The sequence below is a fragment of the Rattus norvegicus genome, chromosome 7, assembly GCF_036323735.1.
Source record: "Rattus norvegicus strain BN/NHsdMcwi chromosome 7, GRCr8, whole genome shotgun sequence".
NCBI lineage: Eukaryota > Metazoa > Chordata > Mammalia > Rodentia > Muridae > Rattus > Rattus norvegicus.
In genome coordinates, this window is record NC_086025.1 from 77515350 (window position 1) to 77536123 (window position 20774).

Here is a 20774-nt window from a genome sequence, read left to right on the forward strand (position 1 = left end):
GTTATATGATATTGTAATTTATAATGAAGTCCTTCTTACAATGTAAAAGTGGGAGTTTCAATAGATCAATTAGGATTTGAGACTTTATTTCAATAACAACAGACTGCAGCAGTGGTTCTCATAGTTGCTATATGCTGAATACAAGTTACTGTGTGTCTCTCACGTGTTCTCTAATTATTTTCCAGAGCAATGCCAGAAGATGTCTACTCTGTCAGAGTCAGTGTGGATGGAGTGCCGGTTGCAGAAAATAATACTTGCAAAGGGGTCGTCAGCAGCTGGGCGTGCAGTTTCAGTGTATGTGGGATGTTTTCATTGCCAATAAATGAGTTTATGTCTTTCTCACAAAACTGGACTTTCAGTTTTAGTTTTACATTGTTATCCATTTCCACATTCAAATATGTGTTAGCAAGAATTTCTCATTTTAATGTCTTCCACAGTAGCACAACTTCTTTTACTTCTGTTTTGTTTTCCCCTCCATTACAGTACCTTTTCTTTTTAAGATTTATTTCTACATTTTATAAATGTGAGTACACCATTGCTGTTTTCTGACACACAAGAAGAGGGCATCACATCTGATTACAGATGTTTGTGAGCCACCGTGTGGTTGCTGGGAATTGAACTCAGGACCTCTGGAAGAGCAGTCAGTGCTCTTAACCTCTGAGCCATCTTTGCTTGTTTTGTTTCACGTTGTTGCTTTTTAAAGATTCATTTATTTTATGTATCGACATATCAATAAATTAAATTCTCATGTCATCAACTGATTTGCCTGTTGGTCACTTATTTCTCTCCTTCCAAATTCTGCTCTCAGTTTGATGTTCTCTCCCCTTTCTTTCAAGGGAAAGAAATTTTAAATAGTAATGTTAAGCATTCTTCCTTGTATGTAATTGCTAAAGTAATGTGCCTCTCAAATTTGGGATTTTGTAAATAATGGTATGATGAAATATATTTCTTCAAATATTGTCTTATGTACTCTTTAAAGAGGCACTTAGGTTTTTAGTTGTGTTGGACTGAATATCAGCATACCGTAGTGCTACTTAGGATGACCGATTTTGTCCATTAGCTCTCATCTTTACCTAATCAATATTAATTTTGTTTTTCAGATACCAGTATTTGTCTTTTTTATTAGCTATTTCCTATTTTACTTTTTTCAAAATAAATGTCGTGTTTATTTGAATAATTATTCCTAATAATCAATGTATTATTTACTGTATGTCTAACAGTGTTCTCAATATTTTGTGATTATTAACTTTTAACTAATAACAATCTTGTAACTGGATGCTCACATCATTATTACTAAAATTGATGCACAGAATTTTATTACTTCCATGAAATTACATTGATAGTTGTTGAGTTTACATATTAATTTAGACCACTGACTCTACACCCTTCTTCAGTACATATGTATGAATGTCTGAAAAGTAGGTATTCTACATAGATGCAGTACCAAATCACCATAACAGTGACGTGTTATTCAAGTCTCCTGTCCCATAGCTCTGTAGATGGGAAGTCTGATGTGCATCTAAGTTGTTAAGACGCCTATGAGGGGTGGCATTCTTTCAGGAGACTATGAGGGGAGAATAAGTTTCCTTCACTTTTCTTGCTGTCCACATTCCTTGGCTCCTGGTCACCTTCCATTGTTTCAAAACTGTCAGCAGCAATCAATTCCTCCCTGTGATACATTACTCTGGTTTTGTTTCCAATGCCATTTCAAAGGTGGCTCCTTAGCAATCTGTAGACACCTGCGACTGTCCTTATGCATTCACGTTGGAAAGTGGGCACTTCGGTGGGCTGACGTCTTAGGTATTGGAGTTTCTGCCACACTGGTGACCTCCCTGGAGATATTAAGAATCGCTCCTTATTGCTCCAGAAGATTATCATTTTCATGGTGACAAAGCCTCTCTGAGACTTTCCTTCTTTTTAATCTTATGTTTTGAAGTATACTTTGTTACTCATTTTTCTTCAGAAGGTTAATCAAAAGCAGGTGGTAAAATGTATTTTATCCTGAAAATCTTTGCTTGAGGACTCTTGTGATTTAGCTTACAAAGTAACAATATCTTGAAATGCAAGACAGTTTCTAGAGAATAAAGACAAGGCTTTGAAAAATAAAAAAGATGATGTCCTGAACTGCATTTCTTAAATGAGAAACTATTTTGAGTCAGATTCTGAGGAATGTTGAAATTTGTGTAACACAATAAGCAGACTTTGTTATGAAATTGGAGTCAAAGTAGGAGAAGGAATGCTAATTGACATGATTATTAATATTTTACAGACGAAACGTTTTAGAACTCCCACAATAAGGAGCATCACACCTTTATCTGGGACTCCAGGTCTGTTCTACAGCAGTTGAGATGCTTAGGTTTTGTACCAATTCATGCATTGTTTTCGCATGTAAAAGTGTATTTAACTTACAAATGTTATTTTTCTAATTACAAATTAATGACTAATTTTTAATTTGAAATTAAAAATTAATTTCTTAATCAATAATAATGTGTTTTTCCTTACCAGAGATTTAGCTAGTATCTAGTGTTCATGATAACATGGCCTTATCGATTTATAATCTTGGGGAACAATGAGAGAATGTCCTTTTCTTCAGCCCAAATTAATGGCAGTTTTAATTATTGTCCAGAATTTTGTGTCAGGCAGGTTGCATATACTCGTAACTCCTGAACTCAAGAAGTAGAAGCAGGAGTTATCTGATATACACTGACAGGTTTTTTTTTTTTTAATTCTGACAGCTTTTTTTTTAAAGACAAAAAATGAATGGTTTTAAATCTTTCTTCTTTCTTTCTTCAAATTTATCTAAGGTTTAATTTTCATGGTCTTCCCTTAAATATTGTTTATTTATTTGGCTTTTAAAAAATATTGAAGCAATATCTTCCTATGTACTCCTGGCTGGGCTTAAACTAACTTTGTAGAACAAAGAGGCCTGAAATTACCACAGTCCTCCTGTTTCTGCCTTGCTAGTGTTGGAAGCCCAGGTGTGAGGCACCATGCCAGCTTTTGGGTCTGATTTAAAGGTAGTCATGTTTTTCCCACTAGGAATTCTTTGTTTCAACGATACAAATGTTCATATTTGTCCTATATGTGGAAAATATGTTTTGAATGTGTAATTTACTTTGAACTTTAATTGATAATTATTCTGTAAAATGATTTTCCATTTTCTTTTTCCAATCTTTAGATTTTAATATCATTTTTCTTCCTGTTTATGCTGGGGTGTAGCATGCTGATTATATAAATATGGCATCAAATTTTCATCTAGTTTTCAGGATTTTATATTATTTTTAAGTTATTTTTTAACCTTTGGGATAAAGTTGGATTTTTAAAAGTAAGTTAACCATTGACACAAGTGATATTTATTAAGAAATATTAATTGTATAGCACTTTATTCTATGACTATTTAGTGATGGCCACTTATGCTATATTGTATTTTTAGATAATTCAAACCAATGCTAAAAATAGAGTTAAACCTCAGATATAGGCATCTGGATTCTGGGTTATTGGGAAAATGTATAGTGCTTTGAATGAAACGTACAGAAGATACTCCCAACTAGAACCAATTTGAAGATTTGTTTTGTTTTGCTTTTAGGTACATTAATAACAATTCAAGGCAGGCTCTTCACTGATGTCTATGGAAGTAATACAGCACTGAGCTCAAATGGAAGGAATGTTAGGATTTTAAGGTGATTTTTTCTCATGGAGTTATTATAATATTCTTATATCTAAAGATCAAATATGATATTCTAAAGGTAATAAGGTCCTAGTAGTATAAAAGCCCACTGCAATTGGATAGAACTGATCAGAGTCATAGGACGAAAACCATACATAGTTGATTCTTTCTTTTCTGGTCTGATAGCACTTTTGTCTTTGAAGGCAAAGACAGTAATAACTGGGTTGGAACATCATTAATGGAGAACCTTATTACTTACCAGGCATTATACACATGTAGACCTACCCAAGCCTTATGAAGCATAGCTCAATCAAGGTCAAGAGTAGAACTCAAAGCTTCTACACGTATCTACGTGTTTCTACTGCACTTTGATACAGGAGAGACTATTGAAAGTAAGCATGGTTAACTCATGAGCATCCAGGGCTTTTAGTCTTGGTTACTGTTTAACCAGCTGGGGCCAGATGATGAATTTGGGGACTGGCTAGTCCCAAAACAACCATTACATTTTGGGCTGAAGACCTTTGCTGTCACTGGAGTGTTCTTCTGTGGCATATGTCAGGCTCTCTCAGCCCTTTCACAAAAGATCGAAAAATGTCAATCTCCTACCTGAGGAAGTGTGGACTCCATACTCTGGCTTTCAGAGTGCTTCCTACCTGCTGAATACTTGTATTATAAGAAGAATGGGAAAACTCAATTTACAATTTATATAGCAGTTAAAAGATTTATTAAATACTAAAATGACTATAGATCACACCTTTGTATATATGGTTTTCTAAAGAAGCAGTGAAATTTTTTCTAAAGGAAATTAAAATGATTTATCTGATATACTCTGAGCTAGAACTCACAATTAAATCATGGTAATATATTTTACAACCATTTATCATGTATATGTGTATGTAGGAAAATCATTACAAGAGAAACAATTTATGTGCATGATTTAGTGTAAGTAAAGAATGTCTGCTGATGTATAATTGATTTTTATGAATGGGTTATATTACAACTGTTACATAGAATTTTCTTGTCTATCTTCTACTATAATGAGTCCAGGAATAGAAACTATAAACTTCAAAATGAGATTCTGGGTCAGCAAAATGGCTCAGCATGTAAAAGTGTTTGCAAACAAGTCCATCTGTCTGAGACTGATCCTCAGAGCCCATGTTGGAAGGGGAGAACCAACTCTTAACAGTTGTACTCTTATCTCCACATGCAAGCATGCAAATCCTATCATGTGTGAAGGTTCATATACACACAACACACACACACACATACAAAGCAATAATAAATAAAATTAAATTGAAAAAAAGAGATTTTTCTCCTTACCATTGGAATATATATATCTGTGCCTTACCAGGAAATCAATGAAACCTATTTTTTTGAAAACAAAAAAATCATTTGGAAGGGACCTCAGAGGTCAACCTAACCTAACTCTTGTGGTCTGGAAATCTTGAGATAGTATGGGTAAGTGCCAGAACCTTCCACCTACTGATATGATTTGCTCTGAAACACTTAGTGATCTTGTTTATGACACGGGGGCTCCCAAGACACTTTAGTGCACTTGAGGTGCAAAGGACTTGGGCAGTAAGAACAAAGCCAGGAGACCTACTCATCAGGCCTTGTCTGATGAGACAAAATCCCTAGACTTTTCTAGGTACAAATCGTAACAGACATGAGTTGAGGAACTGGTACCTGGTTCCAAGTTTTTGACCTCAAAATTTCAACAAGAAAAATGCCAAGACATATAAATGTTTAAGGTCAAATGGGGTACTAGTTTTAAACACACATACTTTTCTACCAGGGGAGTTAGAACATGTGGGTAAGAACACAGAATCCTTGGGTTTGGAATGTTACTGTACCCCTCCCTCACTGGCTAGGCATGGACAAGCTGTGTCAGTTACTTCTCTGCCTCAGTTTATTCGTCTGAAAATGGGAAAAAAATGGAAGGGTAATAATTATTAAATGATCGACTTTATCTAAAAATAGCTAATATTAATTGCTAAATTTATAATTTAGTTGGGATGAGACAGAAGATTAAAAGGACAGTTCACTTGACAGGGCTCTACAATGGGAATAATGACTTGGTTGCCTTTTTATTTTATTTACAAACCTAATACAATGGTTAAATGAAATATATTTATGCACTTATACATATATATAACAATAACAAAGTGGGCATGAATTTGAAAGAGAGCAGGGAGGAACATTAAAGGGAATTGGGGCAGGAAAGTTGGATAATTATATTAATTTAAGAAAATGAAAAACAGATGATGTATAAAGGTACATTTAAAATTTTATATATTCCTCTAGTAGAAATCATTATTTTTTTATAATTCAAATCTTCATGGAGCTTGGAACTCAGTTCACAGAAGCAGGGTGATGTGTTCTGATGCTGAAAATAATAAATTATGTTATTACAAAGTAGTCGACAACTGTGAGCTTCCAGTACCATTTGGCAATAATATCAGGAGCTCTGATGTTTAATTCCTGCATATTAAATTTATAAAAAATCTATTTTATTTGGCTTGATTAAACTTTTAGTGAGAAGTTCCTAGTTTTTTATGCTTAGTTTATATCAAAATATGTTATGATCTTTATATTGAGTAATGTTTCCAGAAAATCATAAGTCCTCCAAGCATAACTACGTTCTACTTTCACAGATGTATCTATCCCAGAGCTAAGAGCAGGGCCTGACACATGTGATAATGAACTGATGTTTAAGGAGGGAATGAAGCCTAGTAAGAGGCTGAGGAAAAAGTAAGATAGCCATTGAGTTTGGTAAAAAGAGAAGAATTTTGAATAACATTAAATGTGAATTAATCTTTTCTAATAATATTTATACAGAACTTATATTGGAGGAATGCCCTGTGAACTCCTCATACCACATTCTGATGATTTGTAAGTAATTACAATGATTCTTAAATAAAAATTTATATGAATAAAATAATTTTAAATAGGAATAATTATCATTAATGCACATCTATATTTATTATAATTATGTTGTATATAGCAAACTAGTATTTATTTGTGTAACTGCTTTCTTCCTTGTACATGTCTATGTCTTTAATGTAGTAGTATACTATTTAGGTTCTTATGTACGGAGATGTACTCAGAAATAAATCCATCAAACCATTGCTTCACTTGACAGCATCTTAAATTCCTTAAAGGTAACATTAATAAAGATACCAAAATTAATCACAAGCTATTTCACTTCAAGGTTTTTGATTGAAGTATTTTCAATAAAGCCTGAGAAATGATTCATTTTGATGAAATTTTAGTTGTAAAAATAGCTGCTCTCTGGGCACCTGTTGTAAAGTAATGAGTTATTTTTTTTTTAGGGAATAACAGTATCTAAGTAGTAAATATGAACTTTGATGCCAGCGTATTTACTTTGCTAGGTATGGTCTGAAGCTCGATCACCCCAGTAGAGATACAGGGTCTGTGACATGTAAGGCCACTGGGACTTACATTGGTAAGTGCTGACCATTCTCCTGCCAAGCCTGGTTCTTCCTTGTGTTATTTTCTCCCCGACATTACCGGGATTATTTCCCCTCAAATCTGTTACTTTGTTTTTTAAGGTTTGAATATAGTGTAGCGCTTGCTTTTCCTCCTCCTCCTCCTCCTCCTCCTCCTCCTCCTCCTCCTCCTCCTCCTCCTCCTCCTCCTCCTCCTCCTCCTCCTCCTTCTTCTCCTCCTCCTCCTCTTCCCTCCTCCTCCTCCTCTTCTTCCTCCTCCTCCTCCTCCTCTTCTTCCTCCTCCTCTTCCTCTTCTTCCTCTTCCTCCTCCTCTTCCTCCTCCTCCTCTTCTTCCTCTTCCTCCTTCTTTTTACTGCTTTCCTCCATCAGAGGATCCATGACTAATCCTGCTGTTGTATTTATTCTTGAGTTTAGCACCTTTTTCTTCTCACTCTGTATACTCCAAATACATAGATCTTTTAATTCCTTAAGGTTTTATTAGCAGGTATTAGTTTGTACATAACAGTTCATTGTGACATTTCAAACATGTATACATGTATTTTTTCAAATTCACCCCATTACCGTCTCCTTACTGCCTCAAACTCCCATTGCACAGTTTTTAATTCCAGAATTAGCTTCCTCCCAAACATTCTAAGCCTGAACACTTCAGATAAGATTGCTGGTCAGGAACTCCTTCTCCCGCCCCTGTTCTTCACTCTCAGACCTCCCTTTTCTTTTCTTTGATAGTCTTATCGCAAAGGTTACTCCTCTGTCATTGCTCTCCGGCTATACTCTCCCTTAGAAAATATGCTGGGTTAGGGGAAGGGCATGTGCTGCGTTTTCATGGTGCCTGCACCACCTTGCCAAAGTTCCAAACAATTCAATAGCTTTTGAATGAATGAAAACATTTCAGGGTAGCACACATATGCATCTTTTATCATTCATTATTTGCAATAGTATTTTGTCATACTTTCCAATTATAACTTCAAAATACCCACTTACATATTTTATGCTGTAATACATTAAAATAGCTCAATTTTATTTCTTGAAGGCTTTGTAGATCGAGTATACTTTTTTATATAAATTTCTGTAAATATTAATCAGCCTTTAATGTAGAATTATTGTTCTTTTCTGATTGAGAATTTAATCGTGTATTTTAATTAATTCCAGGTCATCACAATGTCAGCTTCATCTTAGATAGTGATTATGGAAGGTAGGCCATTTTGTAAATAATGATTTTCATAATTTATTCAAATGGATAAATAAAGTATGTATTTACTTTGTTCTATTAATGAAGAAAGAGATTAAAGGATTAATCTTTTTTCTCACCAAAATTTACATTTAAAGAGTCCATAACTCCTGTATACCCTTAACTTGTGTCTCTCAAAAATAAACAAAGTGAACAAACAGAAAAACATTCTATTGTGGATTTAGGAAAAATCATAAAAGGATGAAAAGGGACATTTTGTATGTGATATTGAAAAAACCGTTATTTTTATCTCTAGTTCCTCTTCTATTTTAATTGTAGTTCTTTGAGAACAAAAATAAGTTTTTAACTTAACGTAAGAATAAATAAAACCTCATGATTATGTGACCAGATACATACTTTCCTTTAATATATCCAGATTCAGGCTATTGAAAAGATGATAGAGTTTTCACGTCTGTATCTTAATACCACTACGAATAACATAGAGAAGCTAAGTCCTCTAATAAAAGCAGATTTTATTTCCAAATTTTCTAGACTCTTATCTCAGTACAAAGACTTTCATATATTCATACAAAAATAAGAATGTGCACATCTCATTGTGTTGTTATATATGATAATAAAATGGCACTTTATGTTATCTAGTTTGACCTTACAAAGAATTTATAAGGTAAGCTATCATCCACCTTGTTTCCCACTGGAAAAATGAAATGAATATTAAACAGTTCATCATAAATATTATGTGATTGAAACTATCTAACACTGTTTACTTCTATATCCTGACACATCATTCCGGCACTCTGTGATGACTGATGGAGGGTTCAGTACCACATCTCATCATCATCTAAAACTTTGATCTAAGGTTCTCACCAGGTCTCCTGTACTCTCAGAACAGTTGAAGATGTGTGTCATGGCAGCATTTTCTGACTGTCAGTAAAACTGCATGCCATACTGATTCTTGTGAGCAGGATCTTGGTGTAGCACATGTAAATGAATTGTTCTGCCCCAAATACCATAATATCTTTCATCAAGAAATGAGCTGGTTGATTGACATACAAATGAGTAATATTATTTAGTATCTGATACTGAGAAAGCCATGGTGAATCAATAAGAGAAAGTCCCATTGGTTTCTTTCTGTAATTGAAGAAAGGCTCAGTGATTGAAAGTGTGAGCGGAATGGCTGTAATGCAATAAAAGTGGAGGCTGTTATTCCTGTCAGTGTCACAGGCTGAAGGAGGAATTCAGATTTTGTCCTTCCCTGCATGGGACTACGATTATAGTTAGGCCAAGGTCCAAAAACCACTGTATTTACAGATTTCTACTTATAAACATATAAAAGAAAAATTTTATGACAGAATGATGCCCAAGCTGGATGTGGTACTATGCATCAAGTATACTAGATCTATTATGATAGATCATGTGGTTAGAAGAGAAACATGAAAATTAGTATAATTCAAAACCAAATCAGGTAGATAATACATAAATATGTTATAATAAATCTTTGGTAATTATTCAAGGTGAATGAGTAAACAGCTATTTTGTGCAAGAACAGACCTTTGCAGAAATAATTTGTAAATTGGGCAGTAGAATTTTATCAAAAGGTTATAAAATGTGCTAAAACCAACAGTTACTGAATTTTAAATGATTTCTAGAACTATGTAGACTTCTTTTAGGCTCTCAGTCTCCTTCTTTCTAAAAGGAAATAAAATTAATTCTTGCTTCTGCATCTATATGAAAAGTATTAATTACCAAATCCATCATAAATCTCTCAGAAAAGCAATTATCCTAAAGTAAATGGTTTGAGTGATCAAGGCTGAATTTGATTGTGCAATGTACATAAATCAATATGCCACAGTCACAGACTCAGAGTTCATTTAAAAATGCAGCAAAGACTGATCAGGAAAACTCATGCCTGTAATTTCACCACTCAACAAGCTAAGACACCAGGATTGCTGTAAGTTTGAGACCCATTTGGGCTACTTAATAAGACCCTGTTTCAAAAATAATTTTTAAAGTTTGCATGCTCACATATAAAATTGACAGGAATACTCCATTAAACTCTGAATTTTATGGTCTTGATTTATAATGTCACATTCATTCTTTTTAAAGTTGGTTACTAGCTGGCTGTGGTAGCACAAAGCTGCAATCTCAGGCCTTGAGAAGCTGAGACAAGAGATTGAACTTAAGTTTAAGGATACCCTTGGCTATATACATACAGACAATCAAAGCTAAAAAAAAAAGACCCTGTCTCAAAATAACTGGAGAAAGAAAGAAAGCCTGTGGCTGATCTTTTTGCCTTAATGCTTTGTAATTTTAAAAATGTATGTTCCTATATAAAATAGTCTTGGGAAGTTAAGGTAATTATTAAAACATGACATTTATCACATAAAAATTCTTGGTTTAACATCACATGATATCGTTAAAGAGTATTAAATCATCTCACAAATTATAAATTTCATATGTTACAAGTTTCAGGAGAACCAGTGCATGTCAAAAGAAAGAATTAAAAGACATGTCGGTATCCACTATGTGTGTCTTAGAATGACCAACCTTGGAGGCTCTGTTTCCTCAAGTTCAAACAACAGCTGTTCCAAACTGATAAGGCTTAGATGAAGCTGTCTTAATTGAGAAATGCCTGGTCATTATCAATAAATTAGTCAAGACCATCTCACTGTTATCCACAATAAATTATATTCAAATTTTATTTCAGGAGGCAATTTTCCTCCTCTCTTCAGAAACACCATTAATTTTTGAGATGCAATGGCTGGCCAGATACAATGTTATTGATGCTGTCATCGTTTCAGATCATGGGAATCAACCACAAGCTTATGAGAAAATAGACAAATTAAGATGGTCTTCTTAAATAACTTAACATAAAGTATTTTCTTGGACACATTCATGTTGAAAGTGCACATTATAAAGCCTAGATTAGATGTATAGCAGAGTTCACTCAGACACAAGACTTACATTATCCTAGAGACTATTCAGTCTATAGCAATTATGATCATTGTGTTGGACTCTTCTGTTATTTGAATTTCCTTAACATTTATAATCATGACTTTATTGAAATAATTATGGCAGCAGTATTAATTTTCATGATTCTTTCTTTACTTTTTAATGTTCTATGGAATTATAAATGTTTATCAAATACATGTGCATACATAAATACATATGCATATATATAAATATATGTGTATCAAAATATATATGTAACTAAATATATGTGTAGCAAACAAATATATACACACATATATATGCATATTTATATCTATGCATGCATATGTATATATATATGCTCTGTGTGTGTGAAAGATGGTTTAAATCCAGTGAATGAAACCTTGCTCTCATCCATTTTAATTACAAAAACTGTGAATAGTCCCTAGTTGGATCTTGGGCTCTGGATTCAAGTGGCCCAGCCTGTGGCTCTGGTTCTGCCACTTAGTGACTTTGTATCCTTGACTAAATTAATTCTTTGATCTTCATTTCCCTCACATACCTTACGCGAAGATCAGATGACACAACATACTGAGAACTCTTAACTCAATGTTCATACATCTTGGGGGACACTAGGCAAAGGGACAGTGTGGGCTGGCTAGGGGAACAAGTTACCTATATACATGGGAGTCTTCATGTTGTGTTCTGTCCTCACACTTTTGTAAAAAAGAGAAAGGATTCCTAAAGTTGCTTTTCAGAATAAAAGGGAGAACCCATATACATGTATAACACACAAGCAAATGAGGACATAGAGCATTCATTCTACTGTCTTGCTCCAGTGGTTCTGCCCTGATACCTTGCAGCCATGCCATAGTTTCTATCACCATAGTAACCAAATTAAATAATAAAACCCTCAGTAAATGTCATTTTTTAAAACAAATAAGTTTTACGGTTTTTGTTTCAACAGGAGTTTCCCAGAGAACACGACATACTTTGTTTCCTCTCTCAATAAAATTTCAATGTTTCAAACATATGCAGGTATGTGACATTTCCCTCACTTTTGTGTGAGAATATGGTACACTACATTTCATCCATCCAAACATAGTAATGATGGTAAGGTATAGAGTACTCTATGTACTGCTAGAAAATGAACATTACCCTCAAGGATGTCACGCAATTGAAAGCCTAACAAAGAACTAGGTATTCTTAATATAATGTTGAAACTTCAACTTGTCTCAGTAGCAGAGAGAGCAGTGAAACACACTCCACAACTTTAGTTGTTGGTTGAGGGATGCAAATCTCTCAATTTCAACGACATGCCAATATCCCAAGGCTTGTGCTCTCAGTGTGGTCCACAAAAATCCCTTGGCAAACTTTAATTTGATTTAAATATTTCAAAGGAACCTCAGGTTAAACTACTCCCAAGAGACTATCAGAAGCAAATATCAAGTCTGCTGGAAGAGCTTTCCTTCTTCTGAGGTCAGGAGTAACAGAAGGACAGGCTAAGATTTTCATTAAAATTACGGTGAAAGAGTGTGAGTGATCAAATCAATTGGCTGTGGAAGATCTTGACTTGTCCTTTACACTTAGTTACTGCAAATGCACATGTAACAATAGTGTATAGAATTGTGAAATAATAATAAGTTATCCTGAGATTGAGGTAATTTTAGAAAATAATAAATCCAAATGATTTCATTGTATTTTTCATCTTTATTAAATTGGGTATTTCTTTTTTACATTTCAAATTTTATTCCCTTTCCCGGTTTCCAGGCCAAGATCCCCCTAACCCCTCCCCCTCCCTTTCTATGTAGGTGTTCCACTCCCCATCATCCCCCAATTACTACCCTTCCCCAAACAATCCCATTCACTGGGGGTCCAGCCTTGGCAGGGCCAAGGGCTTCCCCTTACACTGGTGACCCTACTAGGCTATTCATTGCTACCTATGAATTTGAAGCCTAGGGTCAGTCCAGTCAGTCTTTGGGTAGTGGCTTAGTCCCTGGAAGCTCTGGTTGGTTGGCATTGTTGTTCATATGGGGTGTCAAGATCCTTCAGCTCTTCTAGTCCTTTCTCTGATTCCTCCAACAAGGGTCCCGTTCTCAGTTCAGTGGTTTGCTGCTGGCATTCCCCTATGTATTTGCTGTATTCTTACTGTGTCTCTCAGGAGAGATCTACATTCGGTTTCTGTCGGCCTGCACTTCTTTGCTTTATCCGTCTTATCTAGTTTGGTGGCTGCATATGTATGGGCCATATGTGGGGAAGGCTCTGAATGGGCGTTCCTTCAGCCTCTGTTCTAAACTTTGCCTCATTATCCCCTCCCAAGGGTATTCTTGTTCCCCTTTTAAAGAAGGAATGAAGCATCCACAATTTGATCATCCTTCTTGAGTTTCATTTGTTCTGTGCATCTAGAGTAATTTGAGCATTTGGACTAATATCCACTTATCAACGAGTGCATACCGTGTGTGTGTGTGTGTGTGTGTGTGTGTGTGTGTGTGTGTGTGTGTGTGTGTGTGTGTGTGTTTGTGATTGGGTTACCTCGTTCAGGATGATATTTTCCAGTTCCATCCATTTGCCTATGCATTTCATAAAGTCAATGTTTTTGATAGCTGTAGAGTATTACATTATGTAGATGTACCATATTTTCTCTAGCCATTCCTCTGTTGAAGGGCACCTGAGTACTTTAGAGCTTCTGGCTATTATAAATAAGGCTGCTATGAACATAGTGCAGCATGTGTCTTGGTTATATGATGGAGCATCTTTTGGGTATAGGCCCAAGAGAGGTATAGCTGGGTCCTCAGTTTTCTGAGGAACCTCCAGATTGATTTCCAGAATGGTTGTACCAGTCTGCAATTCCACAAACAATGGAGGAGTGTTCCTCTTTCTCCACATCCTCACCAGAATCTGCTGTCAGCAGAGTTTTTGATGATAGACATTCTAACTGGTATGAGTTGGAATCTCAGGTTTGTTTTGATTTGCATTTCCCTTATGACTAAAGATGTTGAACATTTCGTTAGGTGCTTCTCAGCCATTCGATATTCCTCAGGCTTGAATTCTTTGTTTAGGCCTGAACCCCATTTTTAATAGGGTTATTTGTCTCCCTGCAGTCTAACTTCATGAGTTCTTTATTTATTTTGGATATAAGCCCTCTCTCAGTTGTAGAATTGGTAAAGATCTTTACCCAATCTGCTGGTTGTCATTTTGTCCTAACAACAGTGTCCTTTGCCTTACAGAAACCTTGTAGTTTTATGAGATCCCATTTGTTAATTCTTGATCTTAGAGCATAAGCCATTGGTATTTTGTTCAGAAAATTTTCTCCAGTGACCAAATGTTCGAGATTCTTCCCCACTTTTTCTTCTATTAGTTTGAGTGTATTTGGTTTGATGTGGAGGTCCTTGATCCACTTGGATTTAAGCTTTGTACAGGGTGATAAGCATGGATCGATCTGCATTCTTCTACATGCTGACCTCCAGTTGAACCAGCACCATTTGCTGAAAATGCTATCATTTTTTCATTGGATGGTTTTAGCTCCTTTGTCAAAAATCAAGTGACCATAGGTGTGTGGGTTCATTTCTGGGTCTTCAATTCTATTCCACTGGACTATCTGCCTGTCTCTGTACCAATACCATACAGTTTTTTTTATCACTATTGCTCTGTAATACTGCTTGAGTTCAGGGATATTGATTCCCCTGGAAGTCCTTTTATTGTTGAGGATAGTTTTAGCTATCCTGGGTCTTTGTTATACCAGATGAATTTGAAAATTGTTCTGTCTAACTCCATGAAGAATTGGATTGGAATTTTGATGGGGATTGCATTGAATCTGTAGATTGCTTTTGGTAAAAGGGCCATTTTTACTGTATTAATCCTGCCAATCCATGAGCATGGGAGATCTTTCCATCTTCGAAGATCTTCAATTTCTTTCTTCAGAGACTTGAAGCTCGTATCATACGGATCGTTCACTTGCTTGGTTAAAGTCACACCGAGATATTTTATATTATTTGGGACTATTATGAAGGGTGTCGTTTCCCTAATTTCTTTCTCGGCTTGTTTCTTTTTTGTGTAGAGGAAGGCTACTGATTTATTTGAGTGAATTTTATACAGAGCACTTTGCTGAATGTGTTTAATCAGCTTTAGTAGTTCTCTGGTGGAACTTTTGGGCTCATTTAAATATACTATCATATCATCTGCAAATAGTGATATTTTGACTTCTTCCTTTCCAATATGTATCCTTTGATCTCCTTTTGTTGTCTGGTTGCTCTGGCTAGGACTTTGAGAACTATATTGAATAAGTAAGGAGAGAGTGGGCAGCCTTGTCTAGACCCTGATTTTAGTGGGATTGCTCCAAGTTTCTCTCCATTTAGTTTAATGTTAGCTACTGGTTCACTGTATATGGCTTTTACTGTTTCGGTATGGGACTTGAATTCCTTTTCTTTCTTGGACTTTTAACATGAAGGGGTATGTGTGGTTTTTATGTTTCAGTTTGTTTATATAGTGGATTATGTTGATGGATTTCTGTATATTAAACCATCCCTGCAGAACTGGGATGAAGCCTACTTTATCATGATGGATGATTGTTTTGATGTGTTCTTGGAATTGGTTTGCAAGAATTTTATTGAGTATTTTTGTGTCAATATTCATAAGGAAAATTGGTCTGAAGTTCTCTTTCTTTGTTGGGTCTTTGTGTGGTTTAGGTATAAGAGTAATTGTAGCTTCATAGAAGGAATTCGGTAGTGCTCCATCTGTTTCAATTTTGTGAATAGTTTGGATAGTATTGGTATGAGGTCTTCTATGAAGGTCTGATAGAATTCTGCACTGAACCCATCTGGACCTGGCCTTTTTTTGGTTGGGAGACTTTTAATGACTGCTTCTATTTCTTTAGGAGTTATGGGGATGTTTAAATGGTTTATCTGTTCCTGATTTAACTTCGTTACCTGGTCTCTGTCTAGGAAATTGTCCATTTCCTCCTGATTTTCAAGGTTTGTTGAATATAGGGTCTTGTAGTAGGATCTGATGATTTTTTCAAATTCTCTCTGATTCTGTTGCTATATCTCCCCTTTCATTTCTGATTTTGTTAATTTGGATACACGCTCTGTGTCCTCTCGTTAGTCTGGCTAAGGGTTTATCTATCTTGTTGATTTTCTCAAAGAACCAGTTTTTGGTTCTGTTGATTCTTTGTTCAGTCCTTTTTGTTTCTACTTGGTTGGTTTCATCTCTGAGTTTGATTATTTCCTGCCTTCTACTCCTCCTGGGTGTATTTGCTTCTTTTTGTTCTAGAGCTTTTAGGTGTGCTGTCAAGCTGCTGACATATGCTCTCTTCTGTTTCTTTCTGCAGGCACGCAGAGCTATGAGTTTTCCTCTTACACAGCTTTCATTGTGTCCCATTAGTTTGGGTATGTTGTACCTTCATTTTCATTAAATTCTAAGAAGTTTTAATTTCTTTCTTTATTTCTTCCTTGACCAGGTTGTCATTGAGTAGAGCATTGTTCCACTTCCATGTACATAGGGGCATTCTTCCCTTATTGTTATTGAAGACCAGCTTTAGGCTGTGGTGGTCTGATAGGACACATGGGATTATTTCTATCTTTCTGTACCTGTTGAGGCCTGTTTTGTTCCCGATTATGTGGTCAATTTTGGGAAAAGTAACATGAGGTGGTAAAAAGGTATATCCTTCTGTTTTAGGATAAAATATTCTATAAATATATGTTAAGTACATTTGGTTCATAACTTCTTTTAGTCTGTCTAAGTCTCTGTTTAATTTCTGTTTCCATGATCTCTCCATTGATGAGAGTGCTGTCCATTGATGAGAGTGGGGTGTTGAAATCTCCTTCTATTATTGTTTGAGGTGCATTGTGTGCTTTGAGCTTTAGTAAGGTTTCTTTTATGTATGTAGGTGCCCTTTTATTTGGAGCATAGATATTTAGGACTGAGAGTTCATCTTTGATGAATATGAAGTGTCCTTCTTTATCTCTTTTGATGACTTTTGGTTGAAAATCAATTTTATTCGATATTAGACTGGCTACTCCAGCTTGCTTCTTCAGACCATTTCCTTGCCAAGTGGTTTTCTAGCCTTTCCCTCTGAGATAGTGTCTGTCTTTTTCTCTGAGGTGTGTTTCCTGTAGGCAGCAAAATGCTGGGTCCTTGTTACATATCCAGTTTGTTAATCTGTGTCTTTTTATTGGGGGAATTTAGTCCATTGATGTTGAGAGATATTAGGGAATAGTGATTGTTGCTTCCTGTTATCTTCGTATTTGGAGGTGAGATTATGTTTGTGTGCTTCTCTTCTCTTTGTTTTGTTGCAAGATTAGTTTCTTGCTTTCTCTAGTGTGTAGCTTGCTTCCTTGTGTTGGGGTTTACCATTTATTATCCTTTGCAGGGTTGAATTTGTAGAAAGATATTGTGTAAATTTGGTTTTGTCATGGAATATCTTGGTTTCTCCATATATGTTAATTGAGAGGTTTGTTGGATACAGTAACCTGGGCTGGCGTTTGTGTTCTCTTAGGTTTTGTATGACATCTGTCCAGGATCTTCTGGCTTTCATAGTCTCTGGTAAGAAGTCTGGTGTAATTCTGAAAGGTCTGCCTTTATATGTTACTTGACCTTTTTCCCTTACTGCTTTCAATATTTTTTTTTGTTTTGTGCATTTGGTGTTTTATTACTATTATGTGAAGGGTGGAATTTCTTTTCTCGTCCAATCTATTTGGAGTTCTATAGGTTTCTTGTATATTTATGGGCATCTCTTTCTTTAGGTTAGGAAAGTTTTCTTCTATGATTTTGTTGAAGTTATTTACTGGTCCTTTGAGTTGGGAGTCTTCACTCTATTCTATACCTATTATCCTTAGATTTGATCTTCTCATTGTGTCTTGGATTTCCTGTATGTTTTGGGCCAGTAGCTTTTTCCGTTTTACATTATCTTTGACAGTTGTATTGATGATTTCTATGGAATCTTCTGCTCTTGAGATTCTCTCTTCTATCTCTTGTATTCTGTTGGTGATGCTTATGTCTACGGTTTATTGTCTCTTCCTTTGGTTTTCTATATCCAGGGTTGTCACCCTTTGTGCTTTCTTTATTGCTTCTATTTCCATTTTCAATTCCTTCACTTGTTTGATTGTGTTTTCCTGTAATTCTTTAAGGGATTTTTGTGTTTCCTCTCTAAGGGCTTCTATTTGTTTACTTGTGCTTTCCTGCATTTCTCTAAGTGAGTTCTTTATGTCTTTCTTAAAGTCCTCATCATCATGATCAAATGTGATCTTAAATCTAGATCATGCTTTTGTGGTGTGTTTGGATATTCAGTGTTTGCTTTGGTGGGAGAATTGGACTCTGGTGATGCCATGTACTCCTGATTTCTGTTGCTTGGGTTCCTGCACTTGCCTTTCACTACCAGGTTGTCCCTGGTGTTACCTTGTTTTATATTTCTGACAGTGACTTGACCTTCCTATAGGCCTGTGTGTCAGGAGTGCTGTAGACCTGTTTTCCTGTTTTCTTTCAGCCAGTTGTGGGAACAGAGTATTCTCCTCTCAAGTGTGTGGTTGTTCCTGTCTACTGGCTTTCCCTGTGGGCTGCATCCAGAAGGAACTGCCCCTACTTCTCCTAGGTCCCCTCCTAGTGCAGGGGGCCCAGATGGCACTAGGTGTTTTCCTCTAGAGTCAGAAATGTGGGAAGAGTATTTTCCTCTGGTTTTTAACGCTTGTCTGCCCCTCTGAAGGTCTAGCTCTCCCTCCCACGGGATTTGGTTGCAAGGAGCTGTTTGACTGGGTCCTTTCAGATCCCAGCACAGTCTGGACCACAGTGCTCCTGCAGCTTGACTGCTCCAATCTTCCCATGCCCAGAGGCACTATACAGTTTCCTTTTGGGCCAAGGATGTGGGCAAAGGTGGGCAGAAGTAGCGGTCTTTCCTGCCCTGCAGTATCAGGATTTCCCACACTTATGGGCGATCAGCTCTCTCTCCCATGGGGTTTCGATTTCATTGTATTAAATATTACAGATTATATGTAAATATAAGAAGAAAAATATTTATGGAAGCAATTACAAATGATTTATTGTATGTCTTAAACTGGGCTGTTTTAATAGTATAGCTAAACCTTTCTGTAATACGTATATGTATATACTTATAATACATATATGGAGATAACCGTAGTTAAATATAAGTTTTGAGAATTTATCAGCTGTAAGTCCAATGGCTAACATATTACCTCCTTGTGATCCTGGGGCTCAGAAGGTGAGGCTGGAGCTTTGCAGTGAGCTCAAGGTCAGTCCTGGCTGCTGAGTAACAGGCCCACCCGTTATACATAATCACAGCCAGCCAAACCCAGTGCTGCTCTACAAATATGTTTTCCTCAAGATCCTCTGGGAAGAGAAGTCCCTTAACTTTAATTGTGCATCCTTCATGGTGAGGAGGGGTTGAGCTGATTGTGTTCAACTCAGATTTTCTCTATTCTTTTTCTCAAACTTCTGAGTGCCAGGATCTCTTTAGTACCAGTCACTCTCCACCTCTGAGGACTCCATCAGAGCTGTGCTGTCAGACTCTTTGCTGGACCACACCAACAAAAGTTTGAATTAATTCATTTGAAATCCATTTGAGCTCTCTAATGCTTTCTTGTGTTAGACACGCTGACTAGGATATATGGAAATCTTTGTAAAAAAATAAAACAAATTGGATTAATGTGTGACATTTGCAACATTCTACAAAAATGTGCTGTTCTTCCTCAGAGGTCGCGATGGTTTCACCGTCTAAGGGCAGCCCAGAAGGTGGCACCATATTGACAATACATGGGCAGTTCTTCGATCAGACTGATCTCCCAGTGAGAGTGCTAGTTGGAGGTATTTTTAAAATACTTTTTATTGTACTACTTTATAAGAACAAATCCCACCTGTTTGGCAATTTGGATGGAATTTGCCTTTTCACCATAGCTGTTTTCTATTTAAAGCTGGACATTTTCAATAATTTTGGTTCTGTAGCATAACATTCTTCTTGTTGTAACCCTGTTTGACTGGGATTTGAGCTCCAAGTGGCACCAGAGAGCAGTATTCTGGCTGCCATCCTCCAGTTCCTCAACACAGATGCAGACACCCCTCCAGGACATTCTCTTAAACATCCTTTTTAAGCTGCACTTACCTTCCAATGAGTTTGCTAATAATGGGAGATTTTAGATGTCATTTAGAGAAACTCCAAAGCCCTTCCTATACTGTTCAGGCATTAACACTGATTACTGGTATTATTGGCCTTGGGAACATCATTAATATGCTACCTCTTTATAAAGGCAAATGGAGCTTGATTTTCTGCTGACAGATCGCTGTCACTTGTCTAGATCTCTCCTGGGCAAAGGAGCGACACAGCTATTAAGGGGTCTTAGATCAATGTAATGGTGAGGCTCCTCCCACCCAGATGTGAGTTACAATGACATCGTTACATGATAGGCAGAGGACAGATATCTGCCCATGCACTGGGCACATACATTCCATGATCTAGCCCTATTTTCAAGCTCTTTGCTACCTTTTAAGGATGGGAATCCATGACACTGCCAAAATG

General features: G+C 36.3%; 1 protein-coding gene across 2 annotated transcripts in view; it reads left to right on the plus strand.

The window, feature by feature from the left end:
- The window catches only part of Pkhd1l1 (PKHD1 like 1), a 174932-nt gene that overhangs the window by 10287 nt on the left and 143871 nt on the right, over positions 1 to 20774 (plus strand). For both annotated transcript variants that reach the window (XM_039079161.2, NM_001034931.2), the window contains exons 4-11: positions 186 to 294; positions 2270 to 2327; positions 3587 to 3680; positions 6506 to 6559; positions 7060 to 7133; positions 8287 to 8329; positions 12222 to 12292; positions 19955 to 20065. In XM_039079161.2, the coding sequence (XP_038935089.1) occupies positions 186 to 294; positions 2270 to 2327; positions 3587 to 3680; positions 6506 to 6559; positions 7060 to 7133; positions 8287 to 8329; positions 12222 to 12292; positions 19955 to 20065 (614 nt within the window). The remainder of the gene's footprint in view (positions 1 to 185; positions 295 to 2269; positions 2328 to 3586; positions 3681 to 6505; positions 6560 to 7059; positions 7134 to 8286; positions 8330 to 12221; positions 12293 to 19954; positions 20066 to 20774) is intronic.